At 50.4% G+C, this 19,463-nt stretch overlaps 6 protein-coding genes across 6 annotated transcripts; 2 read left to right on the top strand and 4 right to left on the bottom strand.

Moving 5' to 3' along the window:
- Positions 1-607: 607 nt before the first annotated feature.
- vps35 (retromer complex subunit Vps35) lies at positions 608-3,462 on the bottom strand (the record flags this gene model as incomplete). The annotated part of the gene is made up of 4 exons (XM_007816457.2): positions 608-772; positions 830-976; positions 1,046-3,263; positions 3,329-3,462. The coding sequence occupies 4 exons, from the start codon at positions 3,460-3,462 to the stop codon at positions 608-610; spliced, it is 2,664 nt and encodes an 887-aa protein (XP_007814648.2).
- Positions 3,463-3,831: 369 nt separating this feature from the next.
- On the bottom strand, positions 3,832-6,156 carry J3458_014528 (uncharacterized protein). The gene has a single exon (XM_007816456.2). It carries the CDS (start codon positions 5,644-5,646, stop codon positions 4,720-4,722), a length of 927 nt encoding a protein of 308 aa, XP_007814647.1. The 5' UTR covers positions 5,647-6,156; the 3' UTR covers positions 3,832-4,719.
- A 2,097-nt stretch (positions 6,157-8,253) lies between these two features.
- J3458_014527 (uncharacterized protein) lies at positions 8,254-8,657 on the top strand (the record flags this gene model as incomplete). The annotated part of the gene is made up of 2 exons (XM_066120610.1): positions 8,254-8,498; positions 8,564-8,657. The coding sequence occupies 2 exons, from the start codon at positions 8,254-8,256 to the stop codon at positions 8,655-8,657; spliced, it is 339 nt and encodes a 112-aa protein (XP_065974445.1).
- Positions 8,658-10,774: 2,117 nt separating this feature from the next.
- Positions 10,775-14,397, top strand: J3458_014526 (uncharacterized protein; the record flags this gene model as incomplete). Its single annotated transcript, XM_066120609.1, has 7 exons — positions 10,775-11,530; positions 11,630-12,858; positions 12,919-13,079; positions 13,134-13,164; positions 13,218-13,388; positions 13,438-14,140; positions 14,195-14,397. The coding sequence occupies 6 exons, from the start codon at positions 10,775-10,777 to the stop codon at positions 13,772-13,774; spliced, it is 2,685 nt and encodes an 894-aa protein (XP_065974444.1). The 3' UTR covers positions 13,775-14,140; positions 14,195-14,397.
- An 848-nt stretch (positions 14,398-15,245) lies between these two features.
- sgt2_1 (Small glutamine-rich tetratricopeptide repeat-containing protein 2) lies at positions 15,246-16,687 on the bottom strand (the record flags this gene model as incomplete). Its single annotated transcript, XM_066120608.1, has 3 exons — positions 16,571-16,687; positions 15,419-16,425; positions 15,246-15,327 (listed from the first exon to the last, which is right to left on the bottom strand). The coding sequence occupies exons 1-3, from the start codon at positions 16,571-16,573 to the stop codon at positions 15,246-15,248; spliced, it is 1,092 nt and encodes a 363-aa protein (XP_065974443.1). The 5' UTR covers positions 16,574-16,687.
- A 173-nt stretch (positions 16,688-16,860) lies between these two features.
- Positions 16,861-19,166, bottom strand: J3458_014524 (uncharacterized protein). Its single transcript, XM_007816453.2, has 2 exons — positions 18,236-19,166; positions 16,861-18,166 (listed from the first exon to the last, which is right to left on the bottom strand). The coding sequence occupies exons 1-2, from the start codon at positions 18,833-18,835 to the stop codon at positions 17,180-17,182; spliced, it is 1,587 nt and encodes a 528-aa protein (XP_007814644.1). The 5' UTR covers positions 18,836-19,166; the 3' UTR covers positions 16,861-17,179.
- Between the last annotated feature and the right edge of the window lie 297 nt (positions 19,167-19,463).

Here is a 19,463-nt window from a genome sequence, read left to right as displayed (position 1 = left end):
CCGTCTCGCTGAACGTCTTCACTCGGTCTTCTCTACTTGTCCATGGCTTGTATGTCTAATGCGTGTACCGCTCTATCCATGGCACTTCAAAATAGCCATGAGTGTCTGGTGACTTGCGGGAAGTTGCAAGGGTTTAGCGCTCCAAGCCTGGTCAAGTTGTGGGGGCGTCAAGTCTGAGACCAAACCTGCATGTGCTGTTTCGACGATGGCAAGGTCGCAGTGGCATCTGCAGGAACTGATACCTTTGTTGCGCATTCTCATCCATCGCGCGCATCTTCAGCTAGCCTATAGCAGACAGCGGACCGGCTTACTTCGTCTCACAGTGCTACCTACCAGCCGATAAGGCCCAATAATCACGAGGGGCCCAAGAAAAATACAATACAAAAGCCGGGTTTGGGGTGGGGGAGAAGGGGATTAGACACGTGGACAAGGCGCATAGAGAATACGAGGAGGAAAAAACAACATGTTACATATATACACATAAGAAGCACATTGTGTCCCATGCACTTTTCTCTTCAGTCGGACGCCTGTTCAGAAAGTATCTACACTCTCTCCACCTTCACACTCTCCCAAAGACCTTCACAGGCTTTGGTGCCATTTTGATCCTTCAGCTTGGGTAAAGGACTACTCCTTCGTATTGTCTGCTTCTTATATTCTCCAGAGTTTGATGGAAATGCTTCTTACTTGTCTCGATGGAACCAGAGTCTTGCTGGTTCCCAGCCAAATTTGAGTGGATGAGCTCGATTAAGCCATTGAGGTATTTAGTCGTCACCTAGTGCAACCATATGTCAGCTTTGTTCACCACGAGTCGTTCGCTGGGCCCTCTTACCGATTCATTCTGTTGATCAAAATAGTAGACATATCTGTCCAGAATCTCGACAAAGAGCTCAATCGAGGTTGCAGTTTCCATGCACGAATCCGCTACACGGAGAGCCCGTTGCAAACATTCCAGTACTCGCTTACCATCGCGGTACAGCTGTTCCAGTAGTTAGTATCCGATGAGTTATAGTGTACATTGCACATCAAGTATAAATGTCAATTTTACCTCTGTTTCTTCCGACTCGCCATTGGATGTGATCGGAGTAGCCCACCAAAGATGGCTCGCTAGGTAAACAGCCCGGCATTGATCAGGCTTTCGCAACAATTTGCTACCATGCTGCGCGCATTTGGTTATGAGAGTGTCGTAATTCTCCTTGCCGAAATTCCGCGTTTGGTGAAGAGATGAGGCGATAACACAGACCGCCTGAAACTGAGCCTTAGAATCTGTCACTGCTTCCTCATAGACCGTAAATGCCTGGGCGTAGAACTCATATGCCACCTCCTCGAAGCCCGTCATGTCAGCTGTCTGTCCAGCGCTACAGAACAAACGAAGAGACAGTTCAGCAATGCCAGGCCCATTCACACGAGTATACAGAGTGCTTAGTGCTGAATGAGTAAATTTGTACAGAGCATTGCTCTGCGTCTCCCAATTATCGTCGTAGTGTTCTCTAGCCTTGAGTCTTCTGGCAAGCTTAATGCAAGCGGTTATTAGTGGCGGGGTAGTGGTTCGAATGCGATCGTTGCCCTCGCCGTATGCCTTGCGCGTCATTTGCAATAGTTTGAACTGGGTGTCGTTGTGTTCCGCTTGTAGCAAATGAACCATTCGAGCCAGCCAGCCTTGTTCCTCCATGGTTTCGTCCGTTTCCACCGGGCGACGTTGTGACGCAACAGGATAGCCTTGCGGTGCTTGGGACCCCTCTTTGACGAGGACCGACATGATCTCCAAAACGTTTTCTAGTTGTTCAGTCTTGGTGATCTTTATCTGATCCTTCAAGAGCGTTCTGATGATTCCACCAGCCACGGCACGGCGTGTGGGATACGACTGGCACTGGAAGAGAGGGACGTAAGTGGGAAGGGAAAGGGCCGTGAATATGGATACGTATCGTGTTAACGGCGCTTGTAGTAGAGCTAAGAGACTCTGCTGAGCGCCAGGAGAATGTAAGTCGGCATTGTTAATATTCTCTCTCGTCTTTTGTGCGGCATACGCAAGAATCTGGTCCACATAATCCAGTCGATCGGGGTAGTTGTTTAGAGCAAGATTACAGAGAGAAACTAGTAGAGCAATGATATCTTGGATGGGCAGATGCTGGGCCTCCACCAGATTTTTTACCTGCGTGAAAAAGATTTCGTAGAGCTGAACGTTGGCGCCGGCCGAGTCTTGACCATTAATGGCTGTAGTTTCGGTTTCAGCGTTCGACGGCGCTGTTGACTCAGCGACAGTGCTTGCTTCATCTTCAGTTGTTATTCCACCCTGGCTTTCATGCTTGAGCCTATCATCACCACCGTCTCTTTGCTTATCCTCATCTTCTTGTGAGATGATGCTCGGCTTCGGCACGCCTTCAGAGGTAGGGGATGCATCCTTCAGCTTAACCTTCTCCAAAAGTGATGCTAGAGCGTCTGCTTCAATCTTTTCTTGCTCAGGCCCTTTATCCTTTGATCCTTCTCGGTCGGCATATTCGGACAGGCGGTCCATCAGTCCGATAACAATGACTTTAACGTTAACGTGAGGGTTCAAGCGCGATACAGCACCAAGAAATTGGTCGAGGGTATGGAGGTGGAACTCGTCTGGGAAGACTTGCGTGATGACCTCGAGAAGGTACTCTTGAGCAAGGACATCGCGGCACTGAACCACCTGCTCCAATAATGGCCCGAGGATACTGGTTTTGTATGTCTCAAGATCGACTAGCTGACTCAATCGCACAATATTGCTTCCCACAAGGAGTTGTAGTTCCTTTCGTTCCCGAATGCGCTGTTCTCGCTCTCTTGAGTGGCCCTGATGCTGAAGGCGTACCCATAACTTGTTCATTTCCACGAAGTTGGTCAAGATAAAGTTGATAGAGTCGCCCAGGTTACCCTCCGGACCTTCACTGTCAGAAGTCGGTAAAAAGTCGCGTACTTGGCCCGAGAGATAGTATCGCAAAAACAATCCGCGAATTGGGTGCTGAACACCGCGGCTCATGTCCATCATATCCTTCATAAGCTCCTTGACCGGCGCGTCTTCAATTGACATGTACGCCGTGCCGACCGTAATCATGAGATATAGTCTGGGAATGATGTTGCCGGCATATTGGACCAATTCGTATAGATCGGCAAGGTGATTGACGGGGTGGCTTTCTCGGAGGTGGACTGATAGATAGCGCAAAGCGTCAAAGACAGCCATGTATAATTCATAATATTGCTTAGGGCCGAGACTGCTCGTGCGAAGCTCCGAGACCAAGGTAGAGCTGGTGGATAGACAAAAGGTTAGCTCCGGTTGAGCCAGTTAGGCAACAAGTTCAGGATAACGCACCAGCATTTGAGAGCATCCATGAGCTTTCCAGGAGTGTCGAGGCATTTGCGCATGAGGGATGTCTGCTGCCGCACAGCTACCAAGGCATCCTCAAGCAGGCGAGCCTGGTCCTCTGGAGGTGCCGACGTCGTCATGGTCAAGCTCTGTCCGGTGCGGTGGGGTAGCTTTGGATATCGTGGATAGGCAAAGGGGTTGGCTTAGTTGGCATTAACTGCCAAGTGCAAACCAAGACGAGGTTCGTCGTGGATAAGCCTGGCGCGGCAGCAAAGTGTCGTGGTGGTGAGGTTGAAGCTGGGAGCAAACAGCGTGGTAGGAACTGCGGATGTCATGACATGTAACTAGGTCCACAGAGCACTTGGTTCGCGAAGCAGGGCTCGGGTCTGGTGGGTGGTCCCTGGTGACGACAGTGTAATTTGACCTGCGGCTAGGTACCTAGGTACTTTCGAGAATGCTCCATCGACACCACCCAGGCCAGAAGAAGCTCCCTAAAACAACATCAGACAGCGTCTGAACATGAGGGACTAGCCGCCAGACGCTCAACGGTGAATCACGTGAGGAAGGGTACTTAAGACAAATGGCTCCCGGCGAGGATGAAAGGGTGTCGATCTTTTGTGCAACATGACCGCTTTTCGAGAATGCGCCAGACAAGTTTTTTTTTTCTGAGCTGCTGGTGGTATTTGAAAGGATAGTGCCTGCTGACAGGGAAATTGACAGCCTCGCAGTGTCAGTTGTCTTTGCAGAGGCCATCAATAGCCATTGATACCGTCCTCTGAGCCGCTGTACTTGTTCCACCTGGCCAGCATATTTATTTGAGCGATAAGATACTTTATGGCCGTTCTTTGATGCAGCCGTCACCACTATCTCACCCAGCTCCATGACGAAATTTCAGTCTGCGGCAGGAGATTTGGATATCCCAGGGTATACTCTCTGGCAAGATGGTGAAGTAAACAGTAATGGAAGATGATATATATTGGTATCACGCGCGACAGCCAGGTACCTCCTCTGGCCAAATAAATTTCGTCGCCCTCTCGTAGACTCAGCACATCCTAATATATATCATGATACACTTGGTGATAGGCCGGTACTATGTTTGACCAATTACATTTAGCCCCGACCTGTAAAGGGAACCAAAGCGTATTGTTCAATATCGGGATACTAAGATAAAGACAGTAAGCGAGATGACTGCATCTATCACTTTACTCTATGCTCCCACATCCGAAGGAACCACCAATCAAAATACATGGCCATACGGGCCCAAATATCGTCGCACGCTGCATGAAGAATCGTCATTGTCTGTCCAGGCCCCCAATGTGACTCTATGAAATAGCAAAATAGTTGTTGTATAAGTAAATGCCCCATTTCTTTCCGCTCTATGTTCTGTAACAGTCCCTCTACCATTTGATGACCTTCTGAGGGAAGAACTCATCAATCAAATCCATGTAGTAAGGCTTAAGCTCTTCGACAGAAGGGACATTATCGCTCTTGCTGTAAAGGTCATAAGGGTTGAAAGCTTGCACGGCCTTAAGCATAGCGTGGTCCTTCTTGCACATGAGCTCACGGTAGGCACCCTCTCTGTGCCAAGGATAAAACGAATGATAGCGAATCATGGCGAGAGCCTCATCAGGCAAAGTAGACTGATCTTTAACCACGTGATAGAGATATTCGTCGTGGCCCCAGCTGAGCATGATGTTGTCGAGGCCGCACCCAGGAGCGTAGATGCCGAACTTGGTATTGTAGATGGGATCCTTAGTATCGGGGTTGGCCTCAAAAGTCTCGGGCAAAATGATGCGCTTGTCGAAAGCACAACCAACGGGGAAAGTGTCTCCAACTACGTCCCACTGGCCTTGGGTCTCGAGCTCGGGAAAGAAAAGCATCAGCTTGCCCAAGTCATGGATGAGACCGGTCAGCTGCATCCAACGAGGCTTGCCGTCGCGGCGAATGGCCTCCGCAGACTGGAGGAGATGCTCAATCTGAGAAAGGGTAGTATCGGGGTCGGACTCATCGATCAGAGTGTTGAGCTTCTCGATGGCCTGCCAGACGGTCATTTCAGGTCGAACTCGGGAAGCGCTGTTGAAACGGTTGCGAGCCGCCAGGTTATAAGCAACAGTCTGCTTCTCGTGCTGCTCTCTGTAGAAGTTCTTGACGCGATCGCAAGCGTCTTCGTACTGACGGAACTGAGACTTGTCCTTCTCACTGTCAAACTTGACCTCGGAGTCATATTTGATGCAGTTCACATCATCGATAGCATCGGACAGGCTCTCGAGGACTTGGCCATCATGGGCGGCGGGCGGGAATTCGACGGTGGCTGAGGGGGCCATTGTATCTGTGTTTACGAAAGTTGAATGTACGATGAGGGGAAGGAGAAGGTCAAGAAAAAGACAGTATCGTAGATATGTTGTCGTGTGCCCTTGAACACGATAGCAAGCTGGTCAACAGGGTTGTAGGAATATCAGATCGAAAGATATTATTCTCCTCTCAACTGTTTGGGTCCGGATTTGGGAGGTCAAAATCGGCGGAATACGAGTCTTTCTTCCTGCAGTGAGAGAGTATCACCAGATAAGTGAGGACTATGTGAAAAGATTCCAAGCAAGGCCTGAACTGAACTTGCAAGAGACTCGAGTGCTGCCAGCTCTTAAGTATGTATGTATAGCGTATAGGTCTCCGCACACCAATTTGGAGATTTCCATTTTACGTCACGAAGCCCTTCATGCGCCCTCCGCAAATTTCTTCCCCGTCTCTTGCGTACATGCTAAACGACCTGGTGTTGATTGCTCCAGGAACGCACGAAAGATGGATAAAGGTGGAGAGTTGTCCGGCGAGCACTGCCGAGTCAAGTCTTGCCCTATCTACCCCTCGCCAGCGGTTTCCGTTTTTGGCTATCTGCGATATCGTTAGCGTCGAAAACGAGAATGGAACCATCACTGGTATCAGAGCTCCACGTCCACCACACTCTAATCATCGGCGGGTGTTACCCTGAAAGGCATTAGAGTCCCTCATGATGTGATCGGATCTCTCACACATACTTCCTGGCGCCAATTATGCCCATGATTCTGGCACATGGCAGCGTATGAGACCCCTGCACGAAACCTTGGACTTCTGCGGGCGATTGAAAGGCCATGGTTCTCCGCGTTGTTGGAAGTTCCGAGAGGAAGCCAGTCAGTCTCGCAGCCCACTGCCATCATCGTGGGCTGTTGAGATTCCTCCAAATTCCAATGCGCGGCTTTTATTGACGAACCCCGCGGTCCCGGAATGCACGGGCATATGCCGGTTGTCACAATAGGTAATCCATTCCATCCAAATTCCGAGTCAGCTACGTGAGGCCAAATACTTGTCAGTGTTGAGTTATGTCTCTTCCGAGCTGTAAGGAGTGAATCTGCGACCAATGTCTCTATTGGTATATACAATCGTATGAAGTGATATAACTCAGTACCATAGTACGGCCTCTATGCAGGTATCTCGATTTCTCGGCTTCTTTTGTCCCGTACTGGAGAGACGTCGGGCTAGACGAACGCTCTCGACCACGAATTACGTCCAACATTATCGAAACAGTTGACTATTTGGTACCAAAACTGTACCGTACTTTTACCAGCCACCATCTCTTCACCCACAGGTGCAAAGCGAGTTGTGTTTGATGTCTGGTATCACCTTCCCCTCAACTACTGCCGCTACGCCCTTGCGCATTACTTTCTCCCATACTTACCTACACAGGGAGGTAGGTAGGCACGGTTCTAGTTTGTGAAAATAGTGGCGGAAGTCTCCTCCTTTCCGAAAACATCGTATGATTGAAAACAAGATCTGTCGTCATGTGACTGGCCCTTCGGAATTCCTTGCCAAATTATACTCTCAATGCAAACGTCATCTCATCAGGCAATAGCAGGATATTCTCCTTTTAAATATGAAGATCAAGGAGATACACATTTCATTACAAATCCCGCGTACATGTGGGCAAGAACTTTGGTACGCCGCAAGCAGTCACAATCGTGAAATCACACTCTCTTACTCGGGAAAGGTTCCCTTACTGGTATTACCCGTCCGTCTTAGGAGTAGCATCCTTGTTATTTCCTCCCCTCTGCTCAAATGTGCTAAAATCTTTGCAATATCCTTGATTTATGATAATTTATTAGTCAAATTAGTACGCGGACTGATCCTTGGTTTTAAGAAGTCCTTTGCGGCTTAGTCATGCTGCCCGAAGCATGGTAGTTCCTTGTCACGGGGAGTATGAGAATCTATGGTAACAATATGGAAAGGAATAGGGCATTGTCAAGCTTGTAACTAACAGTTTATTTGCATGAGAGCACCGAAATATGTCTCTGGCTAGCTCGGTTGCACCTTCTCTATACCTCTTTGAAGTATGCAAGACTCAGTAGGATCACCGTTCGATGTCCAGCTTGACTGACAGCATCCCAGTTAATTCGCTGGAGCTGGAATTCTGGAACAGCCTGACGAGTAGATCAAATTGTTGAGTATTGCCTCCAACTATAGGCGGTAGAGAAGTTCAGCTATAATGACAGTTGTAGGGGGGTTTGACTGGAAACAGTGCCAATTGTCTGTAAGGTCAAGACTTTTAAATTTCGCCCGTTACTGTTTGGTAACATAATTCGTGGAATGTAGCTGACTCGGATAGTGTTAACTACGATTGCGTCTGGGTCTAGCCAGTAGTCAGGGATGAGTTTGCTCGTGGTGAAGCTGCCCAACGATATCTTGATACCCAATATCCGGCTCTCTGACTCCAATAAGATCAGCTGATTCACGACACGGTCTTGCCGCTCCTCTGCAAATGTCATCTATTATACTTGGCAGTGTATTGGATTGGTTCTCGAGCTAAAATTTCCACCATCCAAACCACGGCAGGAACATAACATATCCGTTCACGCAACACCTCACAGCCTTGGGCAAGAGACACGTATGTCGAAGCTACAACCAACATGCAGTCAGCAACTGGAGAGGATAGACCCAGGAAAGTTGCAAAGTCAAAAAGTGCCTACGATTCGACTTTCACGATGAGACCGCATCCACATATGCACACAACTCATCACCCTACAAGCAAACCGAAGGTCCTGAGGGGCTGTTGGATAGCAAACGCTTTGACAACGACCACCAACCGCCTCGCATTCAAGTCACAACAGGGTACTAATCGGTGTTGGGGCGAAACTCGGGGCCGGGCCATGATGTTGGTTGCTGCGCATAATATGTTCCAGTCACGTTGAAATTGTTGACATTTGTTATCTTTGATAGGATGGCGCTCATTCGTCGATGCCCAAACAAGTACGGTGATCCAGGTGTTCGCCGGGTTTGGGTAGAGCTCCCAAAAGGTCATGTGCCACGCTGAGCAGGGACGAATCTGCATATCCTATTCTCAGTGCTAAGACATCTACGCCCACACTGCATCCCAATGTTGCACACCGATGACGCACGGCATGCCTGTTGCCAGGGACATTTCTGAGCTGCAAGCCTGGCGTGATCCAGCAAGAGGTGTATCGCCAGCGAGGGAAACAGCAGGAAAGAGAGCAATGTACGTCTGACAGCTCAGAAAGGTACATTTGTACGCGGTACCTCGTGCTTTCTGACAACTGGCTGAGGGTACCTCGCAAAAGGTTGAGCACATGAACTGGAACTTGATCGACTGACCCAACCTTAATGTGCGAGAACAGAGGCAGAAAGGCGCCGATGGATGTTGAAATTTTGGAGTTGTGTGGGAGATTCCCGGCCCCAGCTACCGGGGATTGGGGTTGGGGCCGATGCGGACCGGTGAGAGACGGTGAGGCAAACCCCAGTCAGTCATGAACACCAAGTTGATACGTTTGAGATACGGAACACGGACTGACGGAGTCGAGCTTGGCAAAAATTTGCGACAGGCATGGCCACATATAGTTACTCCGTACGGAGTACTAGATTTCTCGTGGCTTCCGTTCTCTGCATTCGTCAAGAGCCTGCCAGTCTGCGTCTCCCGCCCAACCATCAGCGAGCCAACTACTATTGTATATTACGGAGTACACCTGGTTCGTGCTCTGCGCACAACAATGTTAGCTGCGACTTGATGCAGGACGCGGGAGGCGGTGCGGATACAGCATGTCCATTGTGTTGAAGTATCGCCACATTTGGCTTGAGGTAAAAAGCTTCGAATCAAACAAAAGGCATCGACGATGTTGGGACAAGGGCATTCTGGCGGTGAAAGTGGGCATTGCAGCTCACCGACACGGTAGAGGTTAAGAGGCAACCAGAAGGAGGGAGGATATAGTAGGGGGTCGCCAAGAAAGAGTGAGTATTCGCTAACATATTGCAGTAAATATGACAGTATGGTGTGTGATATGGGGTAACCTGGTTGGTTGCATTGCACGAGTCGGTCAACATTCTAGGCGAGCACAAGTCGAAAGTTGAGGCCGCATGGCCAAGTGCTTGTGTGGTCGAGTGCTGCAGGTGGTAAACAAGGGAGGTACGAAGGGGCGCGTGAGGTACCTACCCTACCTGCCTTAAAAGTGTTACCTCCCGTCTCCTGGGCTCCCGTTTGACAAGAATGCCAGGTGGTTCCCAACCAAGACCTATCTAGGTACGTACCCGATCTGCAGGTACTTACCCGTCCAGGTTCCAGGCTCAAGCTTCAATAAACACCATCAGCCTCGCCCCTTCCGCTGAGTTCAATCAAATTTGTTTCTGTCCCTTTTATAAACTGCGGACCTGATCTCAAATCACGTTTTTTTTCCCTCGGCCTCTTCGGCATTATCCCTACCGCAATTGTGCCTGTCTGGTGTTGCTTCTTGCGCTCCAGCACCGATTACCTACTTAAGTAGTAGTTATAGCCGCCTTGGCCCGCTAAAAAAAAGATATTTGGGCACTTGAGGACTGGGTACATAACTACTTAAGTACTAGGTACTAGGTAGGTACGTTTAGTGCCTGGCCTCGCTCGGCCAGGTACCTGGGGACTCTGTGTTTAGGAAGGGGACATGGAACCTTGGAAGTTTGGCAAGGTCCCTGTAGGCACTCACGCGGGCTGCAAAAAAGGCCGCACATCCCGCACCCACAACCACACACACAGGTGTGCGGCCTTTTTTGCAACCCGCGTGGCACTTACCTGGCAGCCTAGGGCTTGCCCACCAGCTGGTCCATGCATCCATCCTACGACTCAGTGTACACAAGTACCAGACTCCATGCTAACTCAAAGACACCCTAGCAGCCTAGGCCTAGCTCGATCGCCCCCGGCTCAGTCGACAAACGCCCTGGTGGTGCTGGTACAAGCCGGCGCTACTGACAATCCACCGCCATCGTCCCAGGTCGCCACGGACCGTTGGCCCGCTGTGACCTTCTCCGACTTTTGACCCCTAGCTCCTGCTGAAGGCCGCCATTGTTGTCGTTGTCGAGATTGACGGATATTGTTTACTTCTAGGAGGTGAGCCAGGGCTGCTAACTTCCATATCTTCTTCTTCACTAGGAAGACCTCTCGACTCAAAGATGGAGTTAGCAGCATCAGAACTGGACTCGGCCGTACCGCCACTGCTTTACTACGCCTATCCCGGAGCTGTATTTTCGTTCTTTCTGGCGGCATCCCTTTTTTCTGTGTGCACGCTGCACAATCTCAGGCATGAATGGCAACTGAAGGCGGAATCTTCAGGCCAGCAATATGTTGTTGGAGCCCTTTCAGTATTCAACTTGACCTATCTTGTGCAGCTTATCAGCCTTGTCGCCTTCAACGGCGCAGACGAACCATGGCCACCAGCCGAGCACAGCGTTGTCGGGAACCTGTCTTGCTTATTGGTATTTGGTATCCAGCTGTCCTGGCTATCTACTGCCGCGGATCTCGTGTGGTATCCTTACCAAGGGGCTTGGATCATTGCATTGGCTTTTGAAACGACTCTTGGCGCTTTTGGTGCTGTTCAATCGCTTACGCAGACTTTGAGCCGCTATCATGCCGTCGAGCTGGTATTGACAATCTTGCGGTGCGCACTTCTTCTTGTTCTTGTCTTTTGGGCCTCTTTTTGGCGCTGTATTCAGGCTGTTCATCATAGATCAGACGAAGAACATCAACCATTACTGGCCGATGCCACCAATGGGACCGCGTCCGGCTACGGATCAACATCTGATACTGAAGCCGCGTCTGATGAGGAGGCAGAGTACAACTGGGAGCGTCGTAAACGAGAGGCGAAAGAAATCATGGAGAAAAGACTAAAAGAAGGCGGCAACTGGTTTACATATGCCAAGGGATTCATGGTAAGTGAAGGTCTCTGCCTTTCCCACCTACGTACGAGGCCTGGGATATGAAGTCCCAATATCTTTTTACGAACTTTTAGGTTTGCTAACTAATCGCAGGTTCTCTTCCCTTATGTGTGGCCTGTTGGGAATCGTGTCCTACAGCTTCGAGCCGCAACAGTTGGGTTATGCCTTCTGGGGTCGAATGTTCTGCATTTGTTGATTCCAAGACAGACGGGTATCGTCATGGACAGCTTAGCTGCCAATAACGAGGACAGTCCCAATAACCCCTGGGTTGCAGTGGCGGTATTTGCTGGACTGAGACTCGCAGCCTCTGACTCGGGGATCGAGCTTTTGCGCCAATGGCTTTGGATCCCTGTTCAGTACTACTCTCATGATGCCATGACCCGAGCTGCGTACTCTCATATGATCCATTTATCAGCAGACTTTCACGATTCGAAAAGTTCTTCCGATATGATGCTAGCCATCCATGGAGGCCACGCCATCTCTAATGCAATAGAGAGCGTATTGCTCCAGGCGTTTCCCATGTTCATCGATATGTGTGTCGCTTTGATCTACCTGTCCGTTACATTCGGTCCATACGAAGGTTTCATAACCCTAGCCACCGGAACCATCTTCTTCATCATGGCCGGCAGGTTAGTGGCTGAGTCCAAGGCAGCAAGTCGGCAGCGTGTGAATGCCCTATATCAGGAGCATTACGTTCGGCAATCAGGTTTGCAAGGTTGGCAGACAGTTAGCGCCTTTAATCAAATCGGCTTTGAAGATAATCGACACGCCAACGCTGTTACCAACAGGTGGCTTAGAGAGCAACAGTACATTTTGAGTTGGTATATTTCCATAGCTTTCCAGACGGTGGTTCTCACATGTGGTCTTCTGGGTAGTGCTTTTCTGGCAGTCTATCGAATCCAGAATGGAAAGGCATCCGCTGGTCAATTTGCAATGCTCTTAATGTATTGGTCACAACTGACATCCCCACTACAATTCTTCGCCAAACTTGGCAAGAGGATGAGTGACGACTTCATTGATGCAGAGAGACTCCTTGAAATCATGAAGACAAAATCTACAGTTGAGAACAAGAAAGGAGCAAGGCCATTGAAGTTTGTAGCAGGCAACGTTACGTTCGATAATGTTACATTCAGCTACGATGGACAGCAAGGTGTTATTAAAGGAATTTCGTTGGAAGTTTCTGCAGGCGAGACTGTAGCGTTTGTGGGGGCAACCGGCGCTGGCAAATCTACCCTGCTGAAGCTCCTTGACCGATTTTACGATGTTACCGACGGAAGCATAAAAATTGATGGTCAGGACATCCGTGATGTGGACCTCTTTAGGTAAGAAATCATCAATCTGCCCATGTCAGACAGCAGGATACTAATTGCACCATCTGCTAGCCTTCGTGATCGAATTGGCATCGTTCCACAAAACCCTATATTATTTGACGATACCATAATGAACAACGTTCGATACGGAAGAATTACGGCTACCGATGAAGAAGTATTTGACGCCTGCCGTGCAGCTTGTATACACGATAAGATCGTAGGCTTTACGCAGGGTAAGAAGAGTTCTATATTACCCGTGGTGTTAACAGAATTTAACAATAAGATAGGCTATGAAACACGAGTTGGTGAACGTGGTGTGTGAGTATTACATCTCCAATCAGTCATCAGCACCATGAAGCTAACAACCTCAGAAAACTATCAGGCGGAGAGCTTCAGCGAGTAGCTATAGCGAGAGCAATCTTGAGACGGCCAGATATTGTCTTATTAGATGAGGCAACTAGCGCCGTTGACACCGACACTGAGCAGCAAATTCAACTATCATTCAGGCGCCTCTGCCAAGGTCGTACCACGTTTGTTGTGGCGTAAGTACTACATAACAAACATTGCAGACCCCTCTACTAACTATACTAGGCACCGGCTGTCAACTATCATGAATGCCGATCGTATTGTTGTTGTGGAACACGGTGAAGTTGTCGAGCAAGGAAATCATAGCAAGCTGATAGTGGCCAATGGGCGATACGCAGATTTGTGGTCAAAGCAAGTCTTTATACGGCCACGAGACAATCCCGACCCCGTAGACTTCATTGACGACAGAACGGCAGTGGTTGACGACCTAGCATCAGAACAAACTGCGACCGAATTGGGACGAGCTGAAAGAACAGACTCAGATAGTGAGATGCTGACCGCTGATGAGGACCAATCTGAGCAGAATAGCTCTTCTCTTGGACAGCATCGGAAAGAGGTATAGTCATTCGAGCTCGTCACGTCATGACTGATAGTAAATCTTCAGTTCCATAATAGGGATCGATTTTGAATCCCGTTGCTCCTGAATTCACTCCGAGACGTACACCACGTTCTACCGAGAAGTATGAAGTGAACGATGAGCAAAGTATGTTGCGATGCTCGGAACTTGGTGGGAACATCCACAAAGTCGCCGAATCGAGGGAGCGGCAATCAGAACTACGGACAGATTCATCGCAAGATCAATCCAGAGGTACAGAGAATTCAGTAGGCGCTACCCAGAACACTCTACAGGACGTACCTGAATTGGCGGTGGGCAAGAAGAAGAGTAGTGGCGACCTAAATCCTTCAGAGTCAGACGGTTACCCCGACGGTAAGACTTAATTTTCGACCGCGAAGAGCCTTCATGCTAATAGGACTACGTCAGGCTCTGAACAATAGAAAGTCTCACGACCCTCGGAAACTGTGACCTTTGTAGAGCCATCCTTACACCAGTTTCTGCAATCTCCCCATTGTCGAAGATTTCAGGCAGCTAGTGAATCATCGGAAAAAGTTTTGCAGCCCGGAGTTTTGGAGCCCGAATCTCACTCCCGCTCGGGGTTGATTCCTAAAGTATCTCCAATGAGTGATGTAAGTGCTTCGTGTGGATCTTGTCTTTCTCATCTAATACTCTCGTTCCAGGTTGCGCGGCACGTCTCAATTTCAAAAATCAAATCTAATCCGGCGTTTTCTCTTATTCCAAAGCCCCTCCACGGTAGCCAATCGTCAATACAGCAAGCCCTTCCAACTCGCATCCATCAGGAACAACAGCAGAAACGAGGGCAGGCAGGGTCAAAGCTACCTACAGCAGTCCGTCCCAACATTACGCCAGGCAGTTTCTCCGATCCCTCAACTCTCTCTCCCTACATCTAGAGAACCATCTTGGCATCTCATCGCCGAAAACGGACAGCTATTATCACGCAAGTCCAGCAGCAGCCTGTCGCTGATATTGAATCGACAATAACTGGTGATCAGAACCATAGAGTCGACCCGTATGTATCCAGATGTACGAATGAATACTATCTCATGGACGGCTTCTCGAAGAGCATAATTTTTTCCTGTTTGTTACATCAGCAATATACCGTTGCTTGGCATGTAGCAGTAATTTGTCACGCTATGGACCAGAGCGGGAGCATACAAGCACCGTTGAATTATTATTATTTTTTTTCCAGCCGCGGAGAGTGGCTGCCTCTCGGCCTTGATCAATGTAGGCAGGTAAAACAGAAGCAGTCCTACAGTTTTAGACGCATCCGTGGCCCAATCCGGAGAAAGAGGAGTTTTATAGAAAGATAGTGAATCGTGGTAATGACTAATTCATAATTTGCTACCACATAACGATTTGTCTCCCTAGGTATCTAAGTGTCTTTATACAAGGATATACCTTGTGCTCTTGGAAATCTGCCTCCCTAGCTCGTGCCATCTCCCCGATGCTCATGTATTTACTGTCCAGCACCGCCCTGGCCTGGGTTACCGCCTGACGCACCTCCTGGTGCACCACCACCGCCCATCATGTTTCGAGCCCTACAGACAAGTATGCATTAGTCCACTATTCAAACTCCACACGGGAGTGATGTAGATTGAGCTTGCTATTGGGGAAGTTTTTGTTGCTTACATGTCAGCAATGTTTGGGTCAGACATGAGGCTGTTCAGATCGGGCATGCCACCCCCGCTGCTAAACTGATTAGCCATCTCGCGCAGGCGAGGGTTGCTCATGAGGTTGTTCATGAGATCTGGATTACTCATGAGGTTTTGAGCCATGCTAGCGAACATGGGATTGCTCATAATGGAACCCAGATCTGGCATGCCGCCGCCACCAGCACCACCGGCGCCACCGAACATTGATGCGAGATTGCTCAAGTCGGGCATGCCTCCGGCTCCGGCTCCGGCCCCAGGCCCGGGTGACGACCGGGGAAGGCTGACTTCCTCAGCTTGCATCTCTTCCACGCGACGCTTAGCAGTCTCGTAGCCCTTCTTCATAGCCTCGGAGCCGCCATTGCCCTCATACTCGATACCCTTGTTGTAGGCCTCCATGGCGCCCTTGGCATCACCGAGGGCAAAGCGAGCGAGACCGAGACGAGACCAGGCCTTGGTGTACGTAGGGTCAACAGCAACCGCGGCCTCGGCGTCGATGCGAGCAGAGGCATGGTCCTTGGCGGCAGAGTGCGCAGCGGCACGGTTGGACAAGAAAACAGCATTGGCAGGGTGCAGCTTCAAGGCCTGGGTGTATAAATCGATGGCCGTGGGGTAATCCTTCTGAGCCATGGCGGCATTCCCCTTGCTCTTGAGGCCCTCGGCCTCCTTCTTCTGCTCCTCGGTGGGCTCAGCGGCGGCGGTAGAAGCGCCCGCAGCGCCGCCGGCCGCAGGCGCAGCCCCGGGTGCACCAGTGGAAGCCTTCAGCTTCTCGTAGACGGAGTAGATGGACAGCAAGCTCTGGGAGCCGACGGCGGCGCGGACGGCGTCCTTGTCGGCGGGGTCAACCTTGAACGACTCGGCGATGCAGTTTACGGCGACCTCGACCGAGTCCTTGTCGTCGGCGGTGAGGGTGCCGTCAGTGGTCGAAGTGCTCAGGAAGTCGCAGATGGCGAGCGCAAGGCGCTGCTTGGAGGTATGCTGAGAAGCCTGCACCACACACCCCGCACTGTTAGTCAAGTTGAAAAAAAAAGGATGCTATCAATGCTCAGAGCGGCCTCGAAGTTGATGCTTGTTGGGGCAATGTGTCTGCGTCTGCGCTCGATCGGATCCCCCGCGATGCAATTGTACGTACCATTGGAACTGAGGAATCGGGCTTGCGTGACAAGCAAGCTGGGGACAAGGAACCGACGATAAAAAGATACGAATCACTTCTATATCGGAGGATCGGAGAAAGGATGGGCGGGCGGGCGGGCAAAAGCTCTCTTCCAGGTCCATCAATTCTACTGCTGCGCTTGTGGAACCTGCCAAACGTCTACGTCAGGCACTGGGGCCTTCAAATGTTGCGTCTGGTGGCAGCCGGCTTGTGGACCGAGTGCGGGGCTATGAACGTTGGACATTGAATGCCTGGCCAAAATGTCTGTCCTAGTTTTTCCGTCTCGCTACAGCATTAAAGTTAAGCACCCTGCACTGTGGATGTGGAATGAATGGTTTTTCAATTATCACTCATCACGCCGCCACCGACAAGCGACCATGTCTCTCATCGCTCCAAAAAATAACAGCCGTGAAGAAAGAGGGAGATGCACTGCCATCCATGTGTGCTACTTACTATTCATTGCCATCTAATCAATACCAACAAACTCCGGCCGGATGATATATATGTACCATCCCCACTGTCTAGGGGAAGAAACCCTACTTAAGTAGATATCGTGAAATGCAATCTTTATCAAAGGACCGACCCGGTCTACTTCTCCCCACGCTTTCTGTCAACATTCTTGACTCGTCGATTACTCATTGCCGCCACCCGCCTCGATTTGGCATAAACTCGGACCACGTCCTTCAGCACCACGAACAGACATCCGCCAACTAAGCTTCTTCCCCATTGTTGCTGGAGCAAGCCCGGCCGACCGCTGACACCGGCATATAGTGCCCAAGAATCCCGCGACCCAGAAGACGTCCATGCCTTGGGCAATGCAAGCCGCAGTGCTTCCCCCATGGCAAAGGACACACCGGGAAGAATGAGAGTCCCAACAACGGCATTTGATATGCTCGACAACAGGGCTCCCAAGCCCATCCTCCGGGCTGGGGGAGCCTGCGGAGCTTCGTGCTGAGCCTGAACCTGGCCCTCAGCAGCATTTGCGGCCTCATTCCCTTGGGCATCTTCGCCCCCCTCCGGTGCTTGAGCGGGTTCCGCGCCGTTTGCCCGGTTTGCAGGTTCATGGGCTTGACCTTGCTGCCCGGCCGCATTGTTCTCGTTTGGCTCCCCGTGGACGTCGTTCCTGTTAGGTATCGCCGCCTCCTGGCCCTCTCTGATCTCCTCGACCTCCTCTATACGAAGTTCAATCATAATCTCAGCATCCGCACCTGGATTGCCATCGGCATCTATCTCCCCATGCATGATCTCAATGCGGTCAATGCCGTTTACCTGTGGGTCATCCTCTTCGTCGTCTGGATCGAGAGCATCAAGAATGCCTTGTAACAGGCCAACAACACCGCCATCTCCATTGCGCTGTGCCTGTCGGCGTTGATTGGCGCCTTGTTCCCCTTCATTTTGTTCAATGGGCGGTAGCCCCATAATCTGTCTATTCAACTTGATCTCGTAGGGCAATACAAACTCTCGCCATAAATTATAGTAAACGGAGCGCACGTAGGGGAATAGAGCCATTGCGAGTCGCGGGGACGGGGGCCAAGTGAGGAATGAATCGTCGTGCATGATTTGATACATGCCGTACTAGAACCCATCATGTTAGCAATTTCGCATCCTCTGGTAAAGATGGAGCAGGGCAAAGGGTCCTCATACCAAGGATGCTGAAGGCAGGAATATCTTGTTGCTCAGGTTGGGTAGCAGCTGACTAAACAGCAGTGTCGGCGCAACATTCATCATGACCAGCGCGCTCCATATACGTTCTCGCACAAATCGCATCCCCCCCGCGTTCTTTGCGTCAATGACCATTTTAGGACCGAGCAGGAACCGCATCATGGTGTCTTTCCCAGCAAACGACCAGAGGGCCAAGGCGCCATACATCTGTAAGCTGAACTGTACGCCCATGGAAACTCCCGTGAAGAGTATAAACGGGCTTGCCCTTGTAAATCGATTGCTAACTGCATCATTAAGTGCGACAACCAAGTCCCACGGCCCTTCCATCTCTATCGTGGATTTGCACACAGGACACTGCAGCGGCTTGTTGTTACGCTCACAGTCCGTGACCCATGACAACATGCAGTCTTGATGTGCCTCGAGGGTACAGGGGCAGGGATCGACCCATGAGCCTGGGGGGTCAGATGGATCCTCGTCTGTCAAACAAATGAAGCATCGTCGCGGTGCATCTGGATGTCTTTCGGCTTTAACAACTTCTAGCGTCGAGGGCGGTGATGTCGTTCCCTTGTCGGTTGATGCCATTTTGGACCGGCGATGCTACGCTTTAGGAAGCGAAGCCGCAAGATATGCTTTCAGAGGCAGGCTGAAGCCGTTCGTCAAGTGTTCATAGTTGGCGAGAAGTGTCTAGCCGTTTCTTTGTCCAACCGCAAGAGACTGGCGTCAGCGAGGAGAGTTATCGTCGGGATACGAAAGTAGTCGCGGATAAATGAAATGCCGAGAAATATTGCATACAAGACCGTCACTGCCCTCCTGCCTGTAACACCAGTGCGGACGTATATCGGGCTTGGAGACGTCCCAAGTTGTACGGAGTACGAATGATGGTTTGGACACATCCGAGGCTGTTTGCTTGTGCTGATGTCACGCTATCTCAACAAACGGTCCGGACAGCACTAAGCCATTCATGGACCTGCGACCGCATCCACTCACAACACAGAGCCCCACTATTAACTGTTATCCCTCAAACGGGCTTCAGACAAAGACGAGTCCCAGTCGTTTTGCCCTTTCGCAGGATTTTGAACCCTCCTCTTTGTTGCCAGCTTCGACACCTACCAGCTGTAACCACATGCACGTATATAACGACTCGTCACAATTTATGATCTCGATCAAAGACCCGCTCAAAGGACTGAGAGACCCGTTGGGCCTACGAAGA

Source organism: Metarhizium acridum (assembly GCF_019434415.1).
Source record: "Metarhizium acridum strain ARSEF 324 chromosome Unknown scaffold_320, whole genome shotgun sequence".
Classification (NCBI taxonomy): Eukaryota; Fungi; Ascomycota; class Sordariomycetes; order Hypocreales; family Clavicipitaceae; genus Metarhizium; species Metarhizium acridum.
This window is presented reverse-complemented; position numbering and strand designations above follow the sequence as displayed.